This window comes from Mixophyes fleayi, chromosome 2 (assembly GCF_038048845.1).
Source record: "Mixophyes fleayi isolate aMixFle1 chromosome 2, aMixFle1.hap1, whole genome shotgun sequence".
NCBI lineage: Eukaryota > Metazoa > Chordata > Amphibia > Anura > Limnodynastidae > Mixophyes > Mixophyes fleayi.
In genome coordinates, this window is record NC_134403.1 from 197,459,530 (window position 1) to 197,486,040 (window position 26,511).

The 26,511-nt window shown below is 42.7% G+C and overlaps 1 protein-coding gene across 1 annotated transcript in view; it reads left to right on the forward strand.

The window, feature by feature from the left end:
• LOC142138550 (uncharacterized) overlaps positions 1-26,511 on the forward strand; it is a 71,457-nt gene that overhangs the window by 2,191 nt on the left and 42,755 nt on the right. The window contains exon 2 of the mRNA XM_075195304.1: positions 119-237. Within this exon, the coding sequence (XP_075051405.1) occupies positions 121-237 (117 nt within the window). The 5' untranslated portion in view covers positions 119-120. The remainder of the gene's footprint in view (positions 1-118; positions 238-26,511) is intronic.

Here is a 26,511-nt window from a genome sequence, read left to right on the forward strand (position 1 = left end):
TGTAATTTTACTTTAATTACCTGAACTCTAGCAGCATTATGCCATGTGTGTACAGTGTTGTGTCATGAATTTGCTGTACCACATGTTCATTACATTATATTATGTTGTATATTATCAGGAATGGAAATAACTGTTAATCAACGTAGCAATTCAGACAGCAGAGAAATTCTTTTTAACGATCCATGGTTGGACTTTTGCTTTCATGAAACATTGTTACCAGGAACTCCATGGCATAAGGTATGCATGTTAAATGACTCAAAAGTTGTATTTTGGTGTACGATACATAGAGTTGTTATGCGGTATTAAAACATTAATAAATGAGCAGAATGATTTTGTGTCAACAAATAAATCTGTTTCAGCACAATGTAAGGCCCTTCTAGTGGGCGTTCAGAGCAATTACATTTCTTTGAAAACTGATTGCACAGAATGAAAATCAGGTCAGCTGATGACCAAGATCAGTGCATATTTGAAATAAATGTCCTAAATCTGAATAGCCAAATGTGACATTTTGGCTTTCGCATGTGTGGTTAGACCAGGTTGCACAATATATGTGCAGCTAAAGGTGTGTGGGCTGCATGGTGGCAAAGTGGTTAGCATTGCTGTCATTCCTGCCTCACAGCACTTTGATCATGGGTTTTATATCACCTAGGGCCCTATTTGTGTGGAGTTTCTATGTTCTTCCCGTGTTTGTGTGGGTTTCCTCTGGGTAACACCAATGGGGCAGGACTGCATGACAAATTTTTTCTGTACAGCGCTGCACAATATGATTGGCCCTATATAAATAAACAATAATAATAATTCTGCCACAAGGTGGTTACCTAAGTGTCATCTGAATCAATACTCTCAATGGTAGTAAAGGATGAAGTATAATAGGAAAGGGTCAAAGCTCTCTTCACTGTCTCCTGTCCCATTTCCTAGTCACATGGACAAAAACTGTCTTTGACCCTGTTCCCGGGGTCAGTGCAAGGTTTCCCAGTGCCTTAAGCAGAGTTTCAGCATACCGCCCCTCTTCCACCTCAATAGAAAAAATATATCGAAATAATAACTCTTACCTCCGCCTAGCTAGCCGTCTGGCAGAGCTGCAGTCTAGATGAACTCTGCTCAGGGGCAAACTCAGGATTTCTGTGTGTGTGTGGAGGGGAGGGGGAGGTGGTGGTGGTGTTAAAATATTAGATCTTGGAACAAAAAAAAAAAATAAGGCAATGGGAAATGCATAAAGCATAAAATGTGTCTATTATAATTAAATCAGAGAAGTAAATTATGATATAACATGGATATCTCTACTTCATATTGCTACTAATATAAAAAATAAGCATTGTTTACTGTGTAAGTGCATATATATTTCCTCAAGGAAGGTCAAGCTCACATCCTTAAAAGTCAGCTTGAAATATTAATCAGTAAACTTGATGTCTCCATTTATTTGGTAAAATTATGTTTTACATTTTGCACTTTTACTCTGTGGATCCATTCCTTACAGTAGGGACATTACTAGACAATTTGGGCAATTTGAAAACGAGATGCTGTTTCTGTACGCAATTGGTATATTGGATGTAGGCAATATTGGCCACCAGGACAAGAGCATCACCTGGGCATCCAGATATAGGAATGTCCAGCAAGACAGGCATAGAATCTGTGATTTGTGACCAGAAGTCTAGTATTGGGCCATTACCCAGCCAGATGGAAATATAATCCTTAAATTATAGGACATTTAGGACACATTTTAGCTACAGCAGAGTTAATTTTATATGTTTTAATATTGTGTATAGTATAATACAACGGATGTAGAAACTGAAACTCTATTATGCAATCTAGGGGGTAAATCTTGTCATTAAAAACATTGGTAATTTAAATTTAGCTGTCAAACTCGCCAAGCGCTGTTTAATACATTTACCCCCAAGACTCCTCATACATGTTAGGAATATCTTCCCTCAACTTCTCATAGCATTTTGACAGTGATATTTAAAAGGGTGATAAACTAGCTAAGTAAATATTAGATAGAGGCTTGGCTTTGTCCTCCCTCACTCTTGTATAATGCAAAATCCTGCCAAGCATGATAGCATTAAAATAAGTAGAGAAGTAGAGGAGTAGGAGGTGTCCCAGGTAATTCCATCTATATGTATAAATGTTTCTTCACACTCCACATAAAATCTCTAATCTTGCATTGTAAGTCTAGAAACCACTTACAGGGAAATGTGTATGGGAAGGGCCTGTAAAATATACAAGCTTCTCGTCAAGACTTTCATTTTAATTATGTTAATCCTCCCTATCCAGGAAAACTTCTTACTTCACCAGTCTCATAGATCGGAATGTAATTTATTTACAATAGTTTGGAGGCTGTGTTGAAAAGTTGGGACATACCGTGTTTCCCCGATAATGAGACACTGTCTTATTTTTTTTTTTGCCCAAAAATACTGCATAGGGCTTATTTTCGGGGTAGGGCTTATTTTAATTAAGCAAATTAGGGGAAAAGTAGCACAGAACTTTAACCATATATTTAATAAACCTTTGAATAATTAAAAAATGCAAACATATGCACATATGTAGAAAAGCAAACAAAATGTACAACCATTAATAATGTTATCATTCGTAGTAGGAACACAGTGCAAAAAATTCAAAATGATAATGCAGGGAGGATCCCAGATCTTTGCACAGTCCGGATAAATCATGATGGTAATAAATAATCAATTGCCAGCTATCAGTGCGCTGGTTATCTCAATAATAGACACAACTATGTGTGCATTCCGATGAGTTCAAATAAACACAGTATAACGGAGAGATGTTAAACCCTGTGTGAAGGAAAGTATAGCGTAATTCAACTCCAACCTGTGTAATGAATCGCTGTTAGACAGCTGACAACTCAAGTCTCTCCGCGGGCATCCAGATCTGTGTAGGCAAAATTTTTTACAGGATTCCTACCCCGGGGTATCGATAAATGACCAAATTGTTTGCAGAAAGTAAGAAGTTGAGCTCCAATGGCTCCAGCGTCGCGCTGCAGCTTTGATTGGATGTTTAACAGTGGCATCCATTTCATCCGGGGGGGTGGGGGGCGGAGCTGGGGGCATAGAATTGAAGCGCGGGGACCGGACAAAATGTGGAATTAGGTAGGTCTTACTTTCGGGGTAGGGCTTAATTTAGAGCATATGGAGAAAGTAGGGGTAGGTGTTATTATCGGGGTAGGTCTAATTATCGGGGAAACACGGTATCTATAATATAAATGCCTAGTGGCGTGTGTTAGTCTGTGTGTGGAAAAAATAAAACCAAGCTGCAGCGCCACCTGCTGGGCGGAGTTATACACTGACCTACTAAATTCTTAGTGTGTGTGGGGAAAAAAACTCAGAAAGGGCTGAAATTTGGTATACTAAGATGTTTTTAATTTGTTAATTTAATTTGTTAATTGTTAAAAGTGTTTAGAAAGATTTTAAAAAAATATATATATATTTCTTGAAGGAGAAGTGACAGTTGGGAGTGGTTGGTGGTTGCCGGGGGTGACAGTGGGGAGTGGTTGGTGGTTGCCGGGGGTGACAGAGCGAGAGGAGTGTGATACTCAGGACCAGGGCCGGACTGGGACTAAAAATCAGCCCTGGCATTTAAAGCACACAGGCCCACGTGGGCTCCATGCACTATATTGTTGCACACTGATGCTGGCGCAGTACAACATGATGTAGTATGAGTGTGTGTGGGGGGGGGGAGGGGGTATTTATTTCTCCTAATGACCCTCAACATTACATTATTAGCACCCCAATTACATCAATAAATACCATGACAATACATTATTAGTACCCAAATTACAGCAATAAATAACCCCCCACACACACTCATACTACATCAATCACCCCCACATTATAGCAACCGGCATCACCCCCCACATTACAGCATCACTCCCCACATTACAGCGTCCAGCATCACCCCCCACATTACAGCGTCCAGCATCACCCCCCACATTACAGAGTCCAGCATCACCCCCCACATTACAGCGTCCAGCATCACCCCCCACATTACAGCAACCGGCGTCACCCCCCACATTATAGCAATACCCTCTCCTACTTATTAGCAATACTAAGCACCAAACACACTACAACATTGCCACCAGCACGCCACCCCATACTACAGCAATACCACCAATTATACAGACGCCACTGTAGGAAACAATGTTTTGCTTTTTTCAAATCTCCCACAAAATAGCAACTACGAACAGAGTACTTACACACACATATAGGTAACAGGTACCCTTTTCCCTCAATGAAATAGTAATGGCAGAATTTTCATGAATCATTCCACATGAAATAAAACTAACATATATCTAAAAAAAACATAACTATTGAATGATCAGTTGAACTCACACGGCCGCATTAAAAGTATTTCCATCTACAGCAAAATGTCAGAGAAAAATATTTTTGTTTTACTACAGTAATTGGATATGCGTCTTTTCTATTCATTTTAAATAACACAGTATATAAATTAAGGGGGATAGAGGAGGTGGGTGAGAAATAATTGGATGTGACCCATCATGATCCATCAGTTTGATTAGATAGGAAACATTTAGATTATTTACCTGGAGACGTCTACCCCCTTGACTCACAGGCAGGGCTGACAAGAGGAATTTTGGACCCTGATACAGCAACTTCTTTGGGCTCCCATCATATTCAACAATGAAAAACTTGCCTTTGGCAGAAGTTCATATGATGCCACACCGTAGTGTGCCCAGTTCATATTATGCCACATCGTAGTGCCCCAAGGTCATATTATGTCACATAGTATTACCCTCAATTCATATTTGGTCATGCAGAAGTGCCCACAAATCATATTATGGCATAGTAGTGCCCCCAAAACATATACCATACAGTAGTGCCCACAAATCATATTATGTCACAACAGTGCCTCCAAATCATATTATGCCACAATAGTGACCCCAAATAACATTATGCCATAGTAGTGCCCCAAATCATTAGTAAAGCTCAGACAAAAACTCATTCACAAATAAAAATTGGTACAGCATATCAGATTCTGAGTGTGAGTCCCAAGAGCAGCTTAATACATCATTTACAATGCAAACAAAAATAGATATATTGACATAATTACAGATAAAATTTATGACAAGCAATGTTTTTTCCTCTTAATTAAAAATCTCTGTACAGATAAATATGCAAAAAACATTACAGCGCAATAATGAGCAATACATAGTGTTAAACATTATTGGATACGCTGTAGTGTTCCCAGTTCAAGAAAGGATGGTTAAAAACATATTCCACACGAGAAAATATATGAACTTACCTGATTATGGCATCCTGTGTTCTGTTCTCCTACTGGGCACGCTGGGCGAGGAGGGATCAGCAGCTGTCAGCTCACACAGGCAGTGGGGAGCAGGAATAGAGGGCAGTGGTCGAAGCAGAAATTTAGGAGTGGGGGTATAGAAAATATAAGTGAATGGAGTATGAAGGCTTGATTTTTTATTTTTTTTAACACTTGTCCCCTCTGTGCATTTCCATTCTTCATTACTACTTGTGTTTTATGATGGCTGCATCCCTGACATTCGCATTCTTAAGATGTCTCTCCCTTTACACTTTCTTTTACCTATGCCCCTGCACCATCTTCTCCTTAACCCCCTGCACCACCTTCTCCGCTGTCTCTCACACATCTTCCTGTACCACCTACTCCCCTGGCTCTCTCACACGTCTTCCTGCACCCTCTACCCCCCGGCTCTCTCACTCCTCTTCCTGCACTCCCTACCACCCTGGCTCTCTCACCCCCTCTCCCAGAACCCCCTTCCCCTTTGGCTCTCTCACCCCCTCTCCCAGCACCCCCTTCCCCTTTGGCTCTCTCACCCCCTCTCCCAGCACCCTCTTCCCCTTTGGCTCTCTCACCCCCTCTCCCAGAACCCCCTTCCCCTTTGGCTCTCTCACCCCCTCTCCCAGCACCCCCTGGCTCTCACCCCCTCTCCCAGCACCCCCTGGCTCTCTCACCCCTTCTCCTAGCAACCCCTGGCTCTCTCACCCCTCTCACAGCACCTCTTCCCCTTTGGCTCTCTCACCCCCTTCGGCTCTCTCACCCCCTTTCCCAGCACCCCCTTTGGCTCTCTCACCCCCTCTCCCAGCACCCCCTTCAGCTCTCTCACCCCTCTCCCAGCACCGCCTTCAGCTCTCTCACCCCCTCTCCCAGCACCCCCTTCAGCTCTCTCACCCCCTCTCCCAGCACCCCCTTCAGCTCTCTTACCCCCTCTCCCAGCACCCCCTTCAGCTCTCTCTCCCCCTTTCCCAGAACCTCCTTCAGCTCTCTCTCCCCCTTTCCCAGCACCCCCTTCGGCTTTCACCTCCTTTCCCAGCACCCCCTTCGGCTCTCTCACCCCCTCTCCCAGCATGCCCTGGCTCTCACCCCCTCTCCCAGCACCCCCTTCGGCTCTCTCACCCCCTCTCCCAGCACCCCCTACGGCTCTCTCACCCCCTCTCCCAGCACCCCCTTCGGTTCTCCCACCCCCTCTCCCAGCATGCCCTGGCTCTCACCCCCTCTCCCAGCATGCCCTGGCTCTCTCACCCCTTCTCCTAGCAACCCCTGGCTCTCTCACCCCTCTCACAGCACCTCTTCCCCTTTGGCTCTCTCACCCCCTTTGGCTCTCTCACCCCCTTTCCCAGCACCCCCTTTGGCTCTCTCACCCCCTCTCCCAGCACCCCCTTCAGCTCTCTCACCCCTCTCCCAGCACCCCCTTCAGCTCTCTCACCCCCTCTCCCAGCACCCCCTTCAGCTCTCTCACCCCCTCTCCCAGCACCCCCTTCAGCTCTCTTACCCCCTCTCCCAGCACCCCCTTCAGCTCTCTCTCCCCCTTTCCCAGAACCTCCTTCAGCTCTCTCTCCCCCTTTCCCAGCACCCCCTTCGGCTTTCACCTCCTTTCCCAGCACCCCCTTCGGCTCTCTCACCCCCTCTCCCAGCATGCCCTGGCTCTCACCCCCTCTCCCAGCACCCCCTTCGGCTCTCTCACCCCCTCTCCCAGCACCCCCTACGGCTCTCTCACCCCCTCTCCCAGCACCCCCTACGGCTCTCTCACCCCCTCTCCCAGCACCCCCTTCGGTTCTCTCACCCCCTCTCCCAGCATGCCCTGGCTCTCACCCCCTCTCCCAGCATGCCCTGGCTCTCACCCCCTCTCCCTGCACCCCCTTCGGCTCTCTCACCCCCTCTCCCAGCACCCCCTTCGGCGCTCTCACCCCCTCTCCCAGCACCCCCTTCGGCGCTCTCACCCCCTTTCCCAGCACCCCGGGCTCTCACCCCCTCTCCCAGCATGCCCTGGCTCTCACCCCCTCTCCCTGCACCCCCTTCGGCTCTCTCACCCCCTCTCCCAGCACCCCCTTCGGCGCTCTCACCCCCTCTCCCAGCACCCCCTTCGGCGCTCTCACCCCCTTTCCCAGCACCCCGGGCTCTCACCCCCGCGACCCCCCCCCGAAAATTGCGGACACCCCCCCCCCGAAAATCGCGGCACCTCCGCGACCCCCCCGAAAATCGCGGCACCCCCGCGACCCCCCCTAAAATCGCGGCACCCCGTGACCCCCCCTAAAATCGCGGCACCCCCGCGACCCCCCTCCCCCCGAAAATCGCGGCACCCCCGCGACCCCCTCCCCCCCGAAAATCGCGGCACCCCCCCTTTTCAGTAAAAGAAAAAACAAATTAAAAAAAAAGTAAACTCACCAGTGTAACTGGCTGCACAGCATAACGGGGGAGGGAGCTGGGGAGCGCGCAGCAGAGGTGACTGGTTCCTGGAACCAGCCACCAAGAAGACAGAGGGAGTCGGGCCGGCCCATATAGCCATCGGCCCTTCTGGCATTTGCCAGAAGTGCCAGATGGCCAGTCCGGCCCTGCTCAGGACCGCTGAGAGAGATCCCTCTGGATAGATGTGGCAATGAAAATGAAGGATGAGGTGATGGAGAAGAATGATGAGGTGGTAACATGTGGACAAAACCACGTTAAAAAAGGGCGCTTGCGTCGGGAAATAACGCTCTTCCCCTGAGGAGGCCTGGGCTAGGCCCAAATGCATGACAAGACCCTTTTTAACACCTTAAGTAACTTGATTTGACTAGAATGCATGAGTATCATGCATGGGTTAACTTGTATCTTATATGAGTCTGGTGCCATATAAAAGTGAAGCCATATTTCTACGATGTAAGAGAAGGTGGTTAGGTTGACTACCAAAGATTTTGAATTATTTATTTTAAAATTGTAAAGTCTCCCAATTTGTCTGAAATTCGGACACCAGATTCGGAATTGGGACTATAGGCTTGGTGGTCACTGCCAATGGATCATCTGCAACGAGCACTAGCGTATGTTTATGAAACCTGAAATGACAGGATTTGCCCTAATGGATCTTGCCATAGCTTTCATGCAAAGGACAAAAATAAGTGGTGATAGTGCACACCCTTGTCTTGTGCCATTAACGACTTCTACCAGTTCTGAGAAGTCGCCATTAATTTTGATCCAAGCTGTGGAGTTTTTGTATAATGTTATAATTCTGTGAACTTCTGACGTACACACTTCCAAGTGCCCCAGCAAGTTTTGGTTAAAGCTCCAGTCTATTCTATCATAAGCCTTTTCAGCATCTGTCTTAAAAGTATAGACGGAGTGGTGAAGCTAATTATATTAGATCAGTAACCTTGGTATATTATCACGTGCCTCCTTGCCCACTACACAACCAACCTGATCAGAGTGCACACGTTTTGGCAAGATCAGTTTTAACCTATTTATAATGAGTTTTGCAAATCGTTTCACATCCAATTTAAATAATGATACATTGGGATGGGTCTGTCTTCTTTGTATATAACAATAATGTGTGTCTCCAAGATCTGTCTGGAAAAGTGGGTTTCCTCCTGTCTATGGTAGTCCGACATTAGTCTCTTCATCAGCCCTAATATCCTGGATGTATGTAATAGGTCACTGGACATGCAAAGCCCTCACCATAAATCTAGCCGGCTTATTCTCCCATTAGAATAAGTGATTACTGCATTTACGGAAATGTAATTTACTCTTATTAGAAACTAGCAGAATACCCGGCGTTGCCCGGGATTTAAAGAATGTTTATTTATAAAAATCAATCTAAATATTAAACATACATGTAAATATCATGTTAAAATTGGACCAGTAGAATGTGAAAAGTAAAAATGTTAAACTGTATTTGAACTGTATATGATGGAACGAACCAATAAACAATTACTTCAAAACAGCTTGATAAACTATATTTCTCGTTTCTTCATTTGGGGCAAATACATACAATATTTCTTGGTGATCCAACTCTTGAGCACACAACGTAAAATTGTGCATGAGAAAAGCAAGGTGATTCCAAGTTGACTCCAGCTACATGTAAAGATTGTCCTTGGGCCTTATTGATAGACATGGCAAAAGCTAAACGAACTGGAAATTGTAGACGCTTAAATTGAAATGGCATATCAGATGGAATGAGAGGTATGCGTGGAATGAAAGCATTGTCACCTTTTGCACAGCCTGTCAAAATAGTTGCTTCAATGACATGAGAATTGAGCTTTTGGACTACTAATTTTGTACCATTACAAAGTCTTGGAGGATTTAAATTTCTGAGAAGCATAATGGGTGATCCAATCTTCAGTACCAGGTTATGCGGTGGCATTCCGGGAGGTTCTAAAGAGTTTAAAAATTCAGTAGGATAGTGCACAGCCTCATTTTGTTCAACAACGGTATCTATTGATTTGTATAATATGGCTTCTCCAGGCAACTCTTCTTAAATCTTTAAGTTGTTGTTGTTTACACAATTATTTTAGTTACTGGATGAAGCGGCATTAAACCATTTCCAATATTTAACAAATGATCAGCAAACTGACCGTCTATTGTGTTGCCATGCAGAGAAACTCTCATATTTGTGGTTAGTCGCAAAGTGCGAACATGCTTCCAAAGATGTGATGATTTAAGGCATGCATTAATTTCATCCGCCATTGTTCCTTTTGGAATGACCGGCAATGTTTGTCGAAAATCTCTAGCCAATACAACAGTGACTCCACCCATTAGTAAATCATTGCCTCTTAAAAATTGAAGTGTTTGATTGAGGGCCTGTAAAGCATTTTTGTGTGACATGGTGCATTCATCCCATACAATGACCTGACATTCCTGCAGAATCTAAGCTTTTTCTGTTAGTTTAGTGATATTGCAGACGGGAGTTTCACTTCGGGCCAGATTAAGCGGTAACTTGAAAGCTGAATGTGCTGTTTTTCCACCAGGGAGCAAAGTTGCAGCAATTCCAGAAGAGGCCACAGCAATAGCTATCTTGGAATGTACTCGAATTTTAGCAAGTAACAACTTGATGAGAAACGTCTTACCTGTTCTTCCGGGTGCATCCAGAAAAAATATATTGCCCCTTTTTTTTGGAACTTCTTCCAAGACATTGTTTCAGACATTCCAGAGTTATGGTCGTTTTCGAGGATTTTTAGGTGTTACCCCCCTCTCCACCCCCACCCTTAGGAGTGCTAGGGGTGTCTTGCCCCCACAATACTTGTTGACAGACTGTAAGTCATATGTGTACCAGGTTTGGTGTAAATTGTTCCAGACATTCCAGAGTTATGGTCGTTTTCGATGATTTTTAGGTGTTATCCCCCTCGCCACTCCCACCCTTAGGAGTGCTAGGGGTGTCTTGCCCCCACAATATTTGTTGTCAGACTGTAAGTCATATGTGTACCAGGTTTGGTGTAAATTGTTCCAGACATTTCAGAGTTATGTTTGTTTTCGATGATTTTTAGGTGTTACCCCCTTTGCCACCCCCACCCTTATGAGTGCTAGGGGTGTCTTGCCCCCACAATATTTGTTGTCAGACTGTAAGTTATATGTGTACCAGGTTTGGTGTAAATTGTTCCAGACATTCCAGAGTTATGGTCGTTTTCGATGATTTTTAGGTGTTACCCCCCTCGCCACCCCCACCCTTAGGAGTGCTAGGGGTGTCTTGCCCCCACAATATTTGTTGTCAGACTGTAAGTCATATGTGTACCAGGTTTGGTGTAAATTGTTCCAATCATTCCAGAGTTATGGTCGTTTTCGATGATTTTTAGGTGTTACCCCCCTCGCCACCCCCACCCTTAGGAGTGCTAGGGGTGTCTTGCCCCCACAATATTTGTTGTCAGACTGTAAGTCATATGTGTCCCAGGTTTAGTGTAAATTGTTCCAGACATTCCAGAGTTATAGTCGTTTTCGATGATTTTTAGGTGTTACCCCCCTCGCCACCCTCACCCTTAGGAGTGCTAGGGGTGTCTTGCCCCCACAATATTTGTTGTCAGACTGTAAGTCATATGTGTACCAGGTTTGGTGTAAATTGTTCCAGACATTCCAGAGTTATGGTCGTTTTCGATGATTTTTAGGTGTTACCCCCCTTGCCACCCCCACCCCGTAATGAATTTCAATTTTAATTTTTTTTAGTTGCCTCCGTCATGTTTTAATACACTCGTATGCAAAATTTCATGATCTTCGCTTGAAAAATGTGGATTTGTATAGAAAGACAGACAGAAGGACAGAAGGACAGAAGGACAAATTTTCTCTTTTATATATTAGATTAGTTTATTCAGTGATGCCCTTGTCTCCGTTAAATTACATAGGATTTTCCTGGACAAATACATAATCACGGTGCAGCACGATGGGTAAGTGGTTAGCACTTCTGCCTTACAGCACTGGGGTCATGAGTTCAATTCCCAACCATGGCCTTATCTGTGAGGAGTTAGTTTGTTCTCCCCGTGTTTGCGTGGGTTTCCTCCGGGTGCTCCGGTTTCCTCCCACACTCCAAAAACATACTGGTAGGTTAATTGGCTACTAACAAATTGACCCTAATCTGTCTGTGTGTGTGTGTTAGGGAATTTAGACTGTAAGCCCCAATGGGGCAGGGACTGATGTGAGTGAGTTCTCTGTACAGCGCTGCGGAATTAGTGGCGCTATATAAATAAATGGTGATGATGATGATGATGATAATCATGCATTTATTTACACCCGCTAATATACTCATAAAATAATTGTGTCCCGTAAGATATTTATTAATAATTTGTATCCCCTTAATCAATAACTAATGATTTGCCTCATAATTACTATGTGTATTGTGCCTGCTGCTATGTTCTGACTGGCCTGATAGACCAAACAGCATGCGGCAGTGATCTTGCCTCTCACAACCACCGCTTATTTTTCACAGTTTTTCTGGCGATTTTGGAGTTTTTCAGACTGCCACAAATCGCTTACAGTTAGAGATTTCATCATCCAGTTTTTTCTTAAAATAAATTTCGCCCTTTGTCTCACTGTAGTTTTGGACCTGATAGAGAGCTGTGTATAACTTGCAAGTTAAATGAGAGGACACCTACAATGGTAGGTAATCTGTTAAGAAGCTGCATGATCTCACCTTTATCATGGTTGTTGACAGAGATGGTATGATAGTTCTGTCCTTCAGCTGTTTCGGAGGTAACAAAGTGGGTGGGCGATGATGGAAGGGATTGTCACAAATATTTGAGATACTTTCTATCTTTAGGAAGTGCCTTAAGTCTGGATGTGTATTGTGTCTGTTGCTTTTCCCGAGCTCTTTTTGGAAGGACCCTTCTTATCTTTCCCCATCTAAGTTGCAGGTTAAATACAACCAAGAGCTCTCAGAAAGTCTCATTTTAGTAGTTTGGTATACTGTTGTTTGAGAAGATTATTACTGGCCAATTTCCCTGATAGGAGATCTGGACAGCAGTTATTTGATCGGTATTTAAATGTTTAGTATTCTTTTTGTGTGTTAGGAGTTTGAAGTAACAAGTAGTACATCCAGGTTTTCAATAGCTTTAGGCATCCTTCAAATTACACAGATTTTGGGATAGAGTGTAGCCCCAAATACTTACCGGTATTTTGCAAGACTATTAGAAATCAACAGAACTACATTCAGTTGATGATGTTTAAAAACAATGTGCTGGAAATGTTTATCATGCTGCACAATATATTACTCTGTGTGGGGTTTGTATGTTCTCCCTGTGTTTGCGTGGGTTTCCTCCAGGTGCTCCGGTTTCCTCCCACACTCCAAAAACATACTAGTAGGTTAATTGGCTGCTATCAAAATTGACCCTAGTCTCTACCTGTCTGTATGAGTCTGTCTGTGAGTGTGTGTCTATATTAGGGAATTTAGACTGTAAGCTCCAATGAGGCAGGGACAGATGTGAATGAGTTCTCTGTACAGCGCTGCGAAATCAGTGGCGCTATATAAATAAATGGTGATGATGATGATGATGATGATGATTATCTTTATATCCTCTTGTGGATGGTAAGTGTACTGTAGTTCTGGAAATGGCCACCAGAGGTCAGCAGAACTCTACCACCGAAAATACAAGTGAAAAGAACAACTATATACAAATCAACAACATTTATTTATACATATACATTATCAACATTTATTCATATAGCGTCAGCAAATTCCACAGTGCTTTACAATTGGGAACAAACACAATAATAAAATAATACTGGGTGAAACAGACAGACAAAGAAGTGAAAAGGCCTCGCGCGCAAGCTTATAATCTATGGGACAAAGAGAGTTTGATACATGAGGTTAAGTGCCTTATATTGCAAATTGGTCCAGCAAGAATGCAAAGGTAAAAAGTGCTCAGTGGGCTATATGATCCAGTCACACAACAATCTTGGTCAAAGGGTTGTTGTCTTTTGCGAACTGTGTAAAGGTGGGGGGGGGGGAGGGGGGATAATAGGATAACCTATGGAGGTTAACAGGGTGGTTGAGGAATTTTATGAGCTTGCCTGAACCGGTGGGTTTTCGGAGAATGCTTGGAGGTTTAAGGACTAGAGTAAAGTCTTATTGTGCGAGACAGGGAATTCCACAAAGTGGGTGCAGCCCAAATAAAGTCCTGTAACCAGAATGGGAGCAGGTAATGAATGTGGATGAGAGACACAGAACAGAGGTATTGAGTTGGGAGATAATTTGAGACTGTTAGGATCTTCCCTAAGGATGCTGCTTCATCTTGGCAGCTCTTTCCTTTAGGACTTTCTGGACTTTATTTTTGTATTTACCCTGCAGTACCTGATTCCACCAGAGGTGCTGCTATTTTGTCATATCGTCCCACTACCAGGCGTTAATTAGCTGCAGCTAGTTAATCATTTGCACCTGAGCATGTCCTATATATGCCCCTCCCTATTCCCTTTTCCTTGTTTACCCTTGGACTCCTTTTTGCTGTTCCTGTGGAAATTCTTGCTTAGCCAGTTCCTGCTTCTCTGTAAAGCATCTACTACTCACCTGTATCTTGTCTCCTGGAGGTAAACCTGAAATCTGCATTACACCTGTTATTCTGCAATACTTGGAAGTCTGATTATTCTCTGACCTGGACTGTATTTTCATTGCAATAAACAATTTAATGTTTTCAACATGTGTCTGACTCCATGGCTGTAATTACAAGGACCTAGTTGGTGGAACAGAATTGTAACAGAGACAAGTGAGGAGATGTATGTTGCACTTTAGTTGAGTGCCTTGTGTGTTAGTAAGGCAACCAATGTAGAGACTGACAGAGTGAATCAGCAGTGGAAGAACGATTTGCAAGGAAAATTAATCTAGCCACTGTGTGCACAATAGATTGTAGGGGTGAGAATCTGATTCGGAGAAAACCAGTAAGGAGGGAATATAATCAGTGCTGGAGATGATGAGTGTATGAATTAGAGTTGTTGTAGTGCCTTGTGTGAGTTATGTGTGTATTCTGGAAATATTTTTTAGATGTATGCAACATGAATTGGATATAGATTCAATGTGGGGAACAAAGGATAGTTCTGAGTCAGTGGCGGATCCATGGGGCAGCACACTCTCCCTGTCTGTCTCTGCCGAACGGACCTGCACATAGTATGCAGCCGCAGGCTTGCCTCCTATCAGGGCTATCCCCCCCCCCACCCCCCTCCTATCAGGACTATCCCCCCCCTCCCCCACCCCCCTCCTATCAGGGGCTTGCTGCCTTCGGCTGCACACTATGTGCAGGTCCGTTCGACAGAGACAGACACGGAGAGTGTGCTGCCCGGCTGCTCACACAATCACCGCGGTTGGGCAGCACACTGTCCCTGCCTGTCTCTGCCAAACAGACCAGCACATAGTGTGCAGTCGCAGGTAGCCTTTGGTGTCTAAATCGCCCCCTCTGCAATTACTTTCTAGATCCGCCACTGTTCTGAGTCAAGGATCACACATAGGGAGCAAGCTTATGGGGTGGGATTCATTGTCATGTTGTTAGCAGAAATAGAAATGTCAGGTAGGTAACTTCTGTTGGTGGGTGGGAATTTTATTAACTTGGTTTTTGAAAGACTGAGTTTGAGTTGTTGAGAGGACATCCAAGATGAAATGGCAGAAAGACAGGCCAACACAGATGGTGAAAGATCAGAAGAAGATAGATAAATTTGTGTATCATCCACATTGTCACCGCTCAGACCTGCTGATCAGACGGGCGTTTACTTACCTCTCTCTGATGCGGCCGCCATCTCGCCGGGTTCTGAGCATGCGTGGACCCGGCGTTTTTCATTCATTCATTCAGATTTTGGACACCAATCAGCTGCGGCTCCACTATAAAAGGCACCTCCTGCATTAGATGGGTGCCTGAAATCCGGGTTACAGGACTTTGTTAGCAGCCGCTGCTGCAGAACCTCTTCTCCACTATGTTCCTGACTCACAGGCACTTTCTAGCTCCACAGGACTTTGTAAGCAGCCGCTGCTGCAGAACCTCTTCTCTGCTGTGTTCCTGAGTTTGAGTTGTTGAGAGGACATCCAATATGAAATGGGAGAAAGACAGTCAGTAACGCAGGCCAACACAGATGGTGAAAGATTAGAAGAAGATAGATAAATTTGTGTATCATTCACACTGTCACCGCTCAGACGTGTCGATCAGACGGGTGTTTACTTACCTCTCTCCTCGACAGCTCTCCTCCGGGCGAACTCCGCAGTCTTTGATGTGGGCGCCATGTTGCCAGGTTCTGAGCATGCGCGGACCCAGTGTTTTTCATTCATTCAGATTTCGGACACCAATCAGCTGCAGCTCCACTATAAAAGGCACCTCCTGCATTAGATGGGTGCCAGATCTTCAGGTCTCTCCTCCTGGTTACAGGACTTTGTTAGCAGCCGCTGCTGTAGAACCTCTTCTCTGCTGTGTTCCTGACTCATAGGCACTTCCTAGCTCCACAGGACTTCATTAGCAGGCGCTGCTGCAGAACCTCTTCTCTGCTGTGTTCCAGAATGAAAGGTGCTTCCTAGCTCCACAGGACTTCATTAGCAGCCGTTGCTGCAGAATATCTTCTCTGCTGTGTAAAGAATACAAAATAAATTGCTATAAAGGGAGATATTGGACAATATGAGATTTCATCTAAATGTGTTAGAATTTATAATCTGTGAATAATTAATATTGAAAAGGTTTGGTTCTGTAAATTATGAATTATATTGTGAATTATAGTAATTTAGTTTGTATTTTTTATTTTTATTCCTGGGGACACAGGACGAAACGCGTCGGGTAATTGTTTTTAGTAGTGGATGCAAGCTCCATTACATTGTCGGGTGCAGGGAATATTTTGATGTGGATCCAAAATTCTGTTTGTTTGTTTCCGGACGAATGATAATAGGGGATCAACAGCGTTACTCACGGAGTTGCTGTTTGAATTATTCTATAGCGCTTTTATTAATTCCTCTGGAGGCTGTACTAAATAGAACTACTTACCGGAAAAGTTTATTTCTTTTCCCCTAATCTTTGGTGTATGAACTGTCTATCCCGACTGAATGGATTTCTAAAATAGACACAGTTGTCTAAATACATTTGAAACGCCTCTTGAATTTATTTATATATGTATTATCTTCATACCTATTTTTACTTGTGGGCAATACTTGGGGATCAATACTCCAACGGACTGGTACTGATTTTTGAGAATGCTTTCTTTCTCTAATTACCTATGGAGGATTCCTTATGAGTTTTTAGGTATAATTAGGAATTGAGGTTTCACAGACTGAATATCATCATATCAGATTTAGCAGCCCATATTGGGAGCTTGCTCCATTTTATTTTATGTCCTTGTTTTTTTTACATGTTTTATATGTGTGATATTGATTGTGGTGCAATAAATTATTATATATACAGTAAACCAATCCTTGTTATTTAACATCAAATTGGCTGTATAATAAGTCTATATTATACTCTCCACAGCGCGGTTCTTTTTTGTATGTTGTTTTGTTGGTTTAGGTTTTGCAATAGTCCCTGAACCAGCTGCAGTGGAGAGTAGATAAAGAAAATGTTTATATATAATACCTGGTGTTTTTGATATTCCTCGTTTGGGTAATAGAATAGATTGATTTTGTCTATTACTGGAGTACTCTTCCTCGTTGTGAGCGCCGGAATCTCTCCATTTTTGAGGGAAACGGGGAAACAGGTGGTCACAACTACATAAGAAACATATGAAATAAGTTGACCTGTTAGTGTAGATTAACGAAAACAGGGTTGGACAAATGCCATGAGTCAGATAGCCGATGCTATTAAAAAATGATTGCTGGTGCCAATCTTTTTTGAGTCTTTTCTATTGATGTCAATGAATACACATTTTCCTTTGCTCTTTAAAGATCTTGATGGCTCCTATATTTGACTGACTGGTTAAATTCTACACTATTTTGGCCATATTTGAAGACATTATGAATAAGAATAACAGATATATAGCAGATAATGCTTTCAGCAAGTATTTGGGATATAACGCCGAAATAGAAATCATCCCTAAATACAAAATATCTTAGATATGAAACTGCTATAGCCTATAGATCAATACTTATTTATTAACATGTATTTATATAGTGCCAGCATACTCTGTAGCACTTTACAATTGGGGACAAATACAGTAAACAAGACGGTATCGGCAGACAAAGCGGTAAGAGCCCTGCTAGCAAGCTTACAATGTATAGGCACATAGAAGTTTGATACATGAGGTTAAGTACACTTCTTGTCTAAGAAGTGCAAGTAAAAAGCTAGCGTGCAAAAAGAAAGTGACATCCTAAAGTCTTTTTCCTAGTTAAGGGACCAGGAACCAGCATTTTTGTGCAACCACTAGCGGTGTAGTATGATTGGAATGCGGAGAGACAGTAAAAGGTAGATATATGGAAGATGATCTAGTCATTGTAGAAACCTTAAGACCATCAGCCTCTGGCTACTATGATTATCTTTTACCATTTATATTATCCTACTCTTCTTCCTGGTTTGGTTCTGGAGAAGGCTGTAGCTTTTGTGCTGCATTGGCACTTTGATGGTTATCCAACAGCTCAGAGTATCTGTGTGCCCAGAATATTTGTTTGCCATCATGCTCATTACTGGAAAGAGAACCAGGATACTTATTCCTTATGTTGGCCGATGTTATGGCAGCAGCTTCTGCCACTAAGGAAGCCACGGAATACAGCAAAAGAGCAACTGGGTACATTTTATGCTATGCAGAAGGATGAGCAAATATTACCATTCTACAAAAGAGATTGATTTTTGCACTAGTTCTGAGATGGTGGAACTAGGTTTTTTACCTTAAACTTTTGATAGGATGCATTTTGTCCTCCTTCCTGTTGCACTTTGGCAGAGAAACGCATTACTAGGATGTTTTGGTGAAAAAAAAAGATTCAAAGACAAAAACAGTGTCATATTTAATAAAGACAGATCCAATATCCCCTGACTCATGATTAATTTAAGCCTTAATTGAGGCTAAATGAGGCTGTGCAGTATTTTAAGAGAAAATATAATGAAAGAGGTGGTTTCTTAAGAGGTTGGTTGTGACGTTTACACTTTTGCACAGTCACATCTTGAGATTTTACTACCTGTAATAACAATCTTTGGAAATATTTGAGCAAAAATGGAAATATAAACTCTACAAAAGTGCCACATTCAAATAACTTAAGCTTTGTATTTGTTACAGTATACTTATATATATCCTGGGTGGTCTCTTTAAATAGACTGGTTCACTAATAACTAAGTTCAATACGTTTTATATATTTTTTTTTTTAAATAAAGACATTTCTTAACAATTCCTTGTTGGCCACCTTATTAAGTAAGCCCTCCCAGTGCTTTCTGAACCTGAACATGCACTCTTTGTTGTGGTGTAAAGTGGGTGGTTGTTTGGTGGAGAGAGCAGCAGACTTTTCAGCCCAATTTAGAAGATCTGAGTGAGCAATTTGCATATTCAATTCTTGGAAAACTTTAAGTTAATATAATAATGCTTTTTCTTTATTTGAAATAAAAACACAAACAAAACAAAAACCCATAACTTGTCACAACAAATCCACATGTGGACGCACTATGCCACTAGAGATAGGAGCTGGCTAAATCCAGGGAGTAGAGTCTATGAAAACACTGGTCCTCAACAGGAAGATAGATGGTTTTTGTAGTGGGGAACCGACTGTTTGGTGGCCCCTGTCTAGGCGTGCAAGCTGACTGCTAACAGAATGTCAGGCTGGGGTCAGAGCTGGCAGCTCAGGTATAAAATCATAATCCAATCCAAGATCAGTAGTAAACAGCCTAGTTACTAAACAGAATAACAAGGCAGAGGATCACGGTCACAAGCAAACAAATGTAGTAGAATATGCCAAGTTGGTGCACAGTAATTCAGTAGAAGGTAGAGCACTTCAGACAGCTAAGGTACATAAATTGTTTCTCAGTAAATAGTGAAAGGTTTAAATAGAGGCCTGTTGACTTAGGAGCATGCGCCCAACATGTGCAATTGCGACCCACAGTGGGCCTAACAGCCATGACAATCAGGAGTGCATGGATGCAGAGGAGCAAAGGATCTTGAGTTCTCAATAACAGCTTTGGGTTCCAATGAGTAGTTAATGTTACTTTCAGTTCCCAAGCAACCGATTGCTACAACAAGGAAGATGCATTTTTGCATTGATTGAGCAAATTCTGTGACATCACTGATGTCATCAGCGATTTCACTGAGTAAAGGAATGCACAGATTTCCCCTTCCTGTCAGCACTGAAAGATCCAATATAAACTGCATCTTTTGGTAACATCACAAATTGATTAAATGTCAGGATATCTTTAAGGAAGTTAAAGGAACTGGGAAGAAACATGCAAATATTTTTGCCATTTTATTGCCCTGGTCGAGAGATAACACCAACGCCACCCCCTAGAGGAAACCCCTGTGACGCCACCTTCTATATCCATTCTGCCTCTGGCCAGACCACTTAATTCTTCATTGCAACCTGTTAGTGTGGTCAGGATAATGTACACACAATCCAGTAACAGTCCTCGGACAACTTTGCTTTTTGCCATGTCTGAGAATGATTCTTTTGATTTTGATATATTAAATATTAAGCATTGTGGTCCTTTTGTGGCCACACAAAGCGTATGTGGCCAACCTTAGATAGTTGAACAAGTGAGAGATGGAATCTCCCATAGAGATCACTACTCTGTATGGAGAGGCTGATGCAATATAAACAACTCTTTTTGCAAGGCAGGTGTTAGAACAGGGATTGGGAAAGTAGGACAGCACAGTTGCCTAGTGGTTAGCACTTCTGCCTCACAGCACTGGGGTCATGAGTTCGATTCCCGACCATGGCCTTATCTGTGTGGAGTTTGTATGTTCTCCCTGTGTTTGCGTGGGTTTCCTCCAGGTGCTCCGGTTTCCTCCCACACTCCAAAAACATACTGGTAGGTTAATTGGCTGCTATAAAAAATAAATAAATAAATTGACCCTAGTCTCGCCCTCTCTGTCTGTCTGTGAGTGTGTGTCTATATTAGGGAATTTAGACTGTAAGTTCCAATGGGGCAGGGACTGATGTGAATGAGTTCTCTGTACAGCGCTGCGGAATTAGTGGCGCTATATAAATAAATGATGATGATGATGAACACGTACTGCAATTATAAATAGTCTATATCTGAGTTTCCATCTCTACTCAGTTTAGCTGTGAAAGACAGAATTAATGCCCATATGCACAGGAAGCAATATATATAAAACACATAAAATCATATACTGGTGTGCAGGGTAATGGAGTATACACCTCAATAAGAAATATATCTGAATATACCGTCTCTCCAGTCTCCAAACGTAGTCAGGAGTGTCAGACTGACCCAATCCACTGCGTGATTGCAGGGGCCATCTTGGACAGTCACTGACGGGACAAAGCTGGGCTGTGTGTGCCCGCTCTGGCGGTTTCAGTTTCAGGCTCATAACCTATATCCACGAGGTGAGCCTCTACCCTTTCCAGACTGCAATACATCCCGACGGTGGCGCGCTTCGGCCCCCTGCTGCCCCCCATTTTGTTCCTCAAGGTTCTTCTACCAGCTTCCCTGTGGAGAGACACAACCTGTTGGGGCCATTGTAGCTATCCCGGATCAGTCCATTGTAGTCCTGTCAGATGTCAGCTTCTGATCAATTGGCATTGTATCCCCTGCTATTGATGGCCTGTTCTCATTAATCTTCTAAACGTGAGGCTTTGCCACCCCCAGTGGTTGTTTCATAATATTGCACTCTGTATGTCCTGAGCTTACTCTGCTAATAGAGTGTAATTTCGATATGAGTGCTGGATGTGGGGCTCAGTTAACTATTTGCACCACCATACAGTGATTACCTATACCTCGGTACTCATAGTGCATAAAGGTGGGACTCCTCTTGGGGCCGCCTTACCCATCATCTCCTTTTGAATATGTCTGGGCACTAATGTATCTATTACCGCCCCACCCATGTCTACATATCATTATCACCCATTCTGATATGTCAACTTGATATAATCCTCTATTTTATCTGTATAACAAACTGCTTTGCCTTGTCTCTATCTATCTGTGTGGATGGTGGGAGCGAAACAAGTTAAGAATTCCAAACCCATACCTGCTGCAAATTACTTTAAGCACCTGGTGACAGTGACATGAATCCCGCTCTTAGGTATTGGAATCTCTCAAGGATAAGATGGCATTTAAAATCAGAGTCCCGGAATCAGTGTTCAACGCTGATCTCCACTCCTATCTTGTGGCGCTCTTGTGTAGACTACATCCTTCAGCTATGGAACGTGACCTCCTCATAGACAGAGTTCATAGACTGCCTAAACCGAGGGCATTTATGGGAGCCTAACCCAGAGACACGTTTCTTCGGATGCATTTTTGTTTCATGTAAAGGAAAACCGCTTGAGGGAGCAGTTGAAAACACAAAAGTTCTTGCTTTTTGGATGGAGGATGGAGGAATAGTCTTTATCAAGGCATATATATTGATAAAGATTTTCAACACATGGTTTCTTATGTGAAGAGGTCCCATATACCTTGATAAAGATTTTTTGAAATTGAAACGCGTCAGTGGCTATTACAGTTGGTAGACTGTTCCTCCATCCATGATATCTGCAGAAAGAAAAGCCGGCCACCCAATACAATTGTGGGGAGTACATTTCTATATGCGTATGTCTAATGTGATTGGAGTAAGAGTCCACCTTTTATCTGTGTGGATTAATCTCCATCTGGGGATCATTGTCATTGTTATTTTTATGACTGTTCTTATATTTTTAATAAATGTGTAAATGATAATGCACTTTTCGTGGTATTTCTTTTTTCCTATACATGGAGTGAGCTGATCTTAAAGGGATATTGCATGTATTTGGCTTTAAGAAGAAGACACATCTTTGAGATACAACGCAATGTTACAATCAGAATGCTGTGAGTGCATTCACAACAGGGGTGTTGAGTTGCTCCTGTGGTGGTGTTGATCACTATTATTATTCACTTAAGAGAAGAAGATTGTTTTAGGAGCATATCAATGTAAATTATTATTATTTACAGTATTACTCTATGTTGTTGTTTTTTTTCCGTTTTTTTTTTATATCTATATCACGTGGGAGGAAGATTTAAGAAAAATTGATGTCCGAGACATTTTGTTGGACTTTTTGATCAATTAGAAATTGGACTACACAAGCTTTGGAATGGTTGTACATTTTGGAGATTGGAGATTTGAAGTTTTGCTGTTTTTGTAGTTTCAATACTTTTCACAGAAAGTTTGATTTTAATTAGAGATGGGCGGGCTCGGTTCCCCGAGAACCGAACCCACCCGAACTTTGGGTATCCGAGTACTCTCCCGTCCGTTCGGAATCCAAATCGAGGCCGAACGTCATTGTGACGTCGTCAGATCTCGGGGCTCGGTTCTCGCGAATTTTAACATTTGACAGAGGGAGAGAGCAGGGTGTAGTCACAGGCTGATTAGAGCAGGGACAGAAAATACAATATTCTGAATCCAATTGTGCTAACAAAAATCGCTATAGAAGAGAGGAGGATAGAGGAGTTGTTTTTTTTTCCAATATTTGGCACTCAAAGTGCTTTTTGGGTGTCACACATTATTTTGCCTAACTATTTCTGGCTGTCAAAATTACATATTACATATATTGTGGATATTCTCACAAAATGCCTTGATTTTGTAATCCCAACCGTAGCCCTCTCTAACTTCCGGCAAAAAACCCTACCCATGGGTATCACTCTACAAGCAAAATTAAGCAGGCCAAGCAGTGACTGCACCTGTTTTTACTGCACCTTACAGTCACCCTGAAACGAATCAATCACACCCCTCAACTTAGCCACTTTCTCCATTGGAAGCCTACCACACCCTGCAACAGTGTCAATTTCAATAACCAGCAGTATCTACCAAATAATTTTTAGCACTCCCCAGTGCTTTTGGGGTGTCCCCCATAATTGTGCATAAATGTTTCTGGCTGTCAAAATTACTATCTGTCAGCAGTATCTACCAAATAATTTTTAGTACTCCCCAGTGCTTTTGGGGTGTCCCCCATAATTGTGCATAAATATTTCTGGCTGTCAAAATTACTATCTGTCAGCAGTATCTACCAAATAATTTTTAGCACTCCCCAGTGCTTTTGGGGTGTCCCCCATAATTGTGCATACATATTTCTGGCTGTCAAAATTACTATCTGTCAGCAGTATCTACCAAATAATTTTTAGCACTCCCCAGTGCTTTTGGGGTGTCCCCCATAATTGTGCATAAATATTTTTGGCTCTCAAAATTACTATCTGTCAGCTGTATCTTACCAAATAATTTTTAGCACTGCAAGTGCTTTGGGCTCAGAATGGTTTCAAAGCAGTCCACATATGATCAGAATGAGCAACCAGGTTCTGTCACCAGTCCTGATGTTAGTGTTCCCAGTACATCATCTGGGCAAGGCGATGTCAAACTACACAGTGTTTCGAAATCAGTCCAAAAAACCAAAACAATTTTTTTTTTTACTTGTTGAAGCGAAAAAGAAGTGTTACTGAGCAAAAGTTAAGTGCCGATAAAAAAAAAATTGCCAACATGCCATTCTACACACACAGTGGCAAAAAGAGAATGAGGCCTTCACCTTTGGCTATTAGTGGCAGATCCCGAAAAGTTACAGAGCCTACAATTGGTGCACAACTACTGTTACGCGTCAAAGCCGAGCTGCAAGATAACAGTAAGGCATTAGAGGATAATGTTTGCTCTGATTCAGAAATGACACCAATCCCTGTGGAGAGTCCATCCAACAGTGGGATGTCTAATCGTGAGCATTCTGATGATGTGTGCCTTAATAGCCCGATTGTAGCCGGTGATACACAAATTGAGGATGCCACTTTGGAATTAGAAGAGGATGAGGGGGAGATTTGTGTAGGCGATGAGGGCGCTAATGAGGATGTTGATGAGGATGAGGTTGTTTGTGTAAGTCCTGCACCAGTGGCAGCAGTTCTGGCATGTGACAAGAAAAAGGCCATTGTCATGCCTGGGCATAAAACAAAAAAATCCACTTCTTATGTGTGGAATTATTTCTACCCAAATCCAGACAAGAATTGTATAGCCATTTGTAGTGTATGTCAAGCCACAGTCAGCCGAGGGAGGGACCTTAACCATCTTGGAACCTCGTCTATGTTATGCCATTTAACAAGAGTTCATGGCAAAGTGTTGGTAAAAGCTGAAAGTTCTTCCAAAAAAATTACAAGCACTCCATCATCAGCTAAGACCCTCCGCTCACCGACATCCCAACGGCTACAAAATACACCCACCACACCATCCTCATCAATATTCTTAGTAGCGCTCAGAGTTAGCCCGGCATCCCACTTGTTAAGGTTGGATGACTCCTGCACTATTATTGATTCCTCTGAAGAAAGCGTTAGTCCCACCGCTGCTGCTGCTGTTGCTGCTGCTGGGGGTGAATCGTCAGTCCAGTGGCAAGAAAATGAGCAGTCCTACATTTCAGCAATTAACTGTGAAACAATCATTTGCTAGGGAAAGCAAATATGACAGCTGTCACCCAGTCGCCAAGCGAATCACAGACGCCATGGCTGCAATGTTAGTGTTAGATCTGCATCCAATCTCCACAATAAACGCAGCTGGTTTTTCACAGTTAATTGAGGTTTTGTGTCCGCATTACAGAATTCCATCGCGACACCATTTCTCCCGTAAAGCAATTCCACAACTATACCAAAAAGTGTGTAAAAATTAGGGATGTGCACCGGCGACTTTTGAGGTCTCGTGTTTTGTGTTTTGGATCCGGATTTTCGTTATTTTTGAGGTTCGGATTTGTCTCGCAAAACACTTGACGAAAGGTCTCCGTTCGGATTTAAGGTATTGGATTCGGATTTTTTTTGAAAAAAACATAAAAAGTTTAAAAATCAAGTTTTTGGGCTTATTTTCACTCCTAGGCTATTATTAACCTCAATAACATTCAATAACAAGCATTTCCACTAATTTACAGTGTATTCTGAACACCTCACAATATAGTTATTAGTCCAAAACGTTGCAACAAGGTATCTTTCTGGACTGCGTAGAGGAGTGGGTCACCACAATATATATTAAAAACCCTGAACTTTTATGATTCGCACCAATAAATGTACCTGGACTGCGTAGAGGAGTGGGTCACCACAATATATATTAAAAACCCTGAACTTTTATGATTCGCACCAATAAATGTACCTGGACTGCGTAGAGGAGTGGGTCACCACAATATCTTAAAAACCCCGAACTTTTATGAATCGCACCAATAAATGTACCTGGACTGCGTAGAGGAGTGGGTCACCACAATATATTAAAAACCCTGAACTTTTATGATTCGCACCAATAATTGTACCTGGACTGCGTAGAGGAGTGGGTCACCACAATATAAATTAAAAACCCTGAACTTTTATGAATCGCACCAATAATTGTACCTGGACTGCGTAGAGGAGTGGGTCACCACAATATATTAAAAACCCTGAACTTTTATGATTCGCACCAATAATTGTACCTGGACTGCGTAGAGGAGTGGGTCACCACAATATAAATTAAAAACCCTGAACTTTTATGAATCGCACCAATAATTGTACCTGGACTGCGTAGAGGAGTGGGTCACCACAATATATTAAAAACCCTGAACTTTTATGATTCGCACCAATAATTGTACCTGGACTGCGTAGAGGAGTGGGTCACCACAATATCTTAAAAACCCTGAACTTTTATGATTCGCACCAATAATTGTACCTGGACTGCGTAGAGGAGTGGGTCACCACAATATATTAAAAACCCTGAACTTTTATGATTCGCACCAATAATTGTACCTGGACTGCG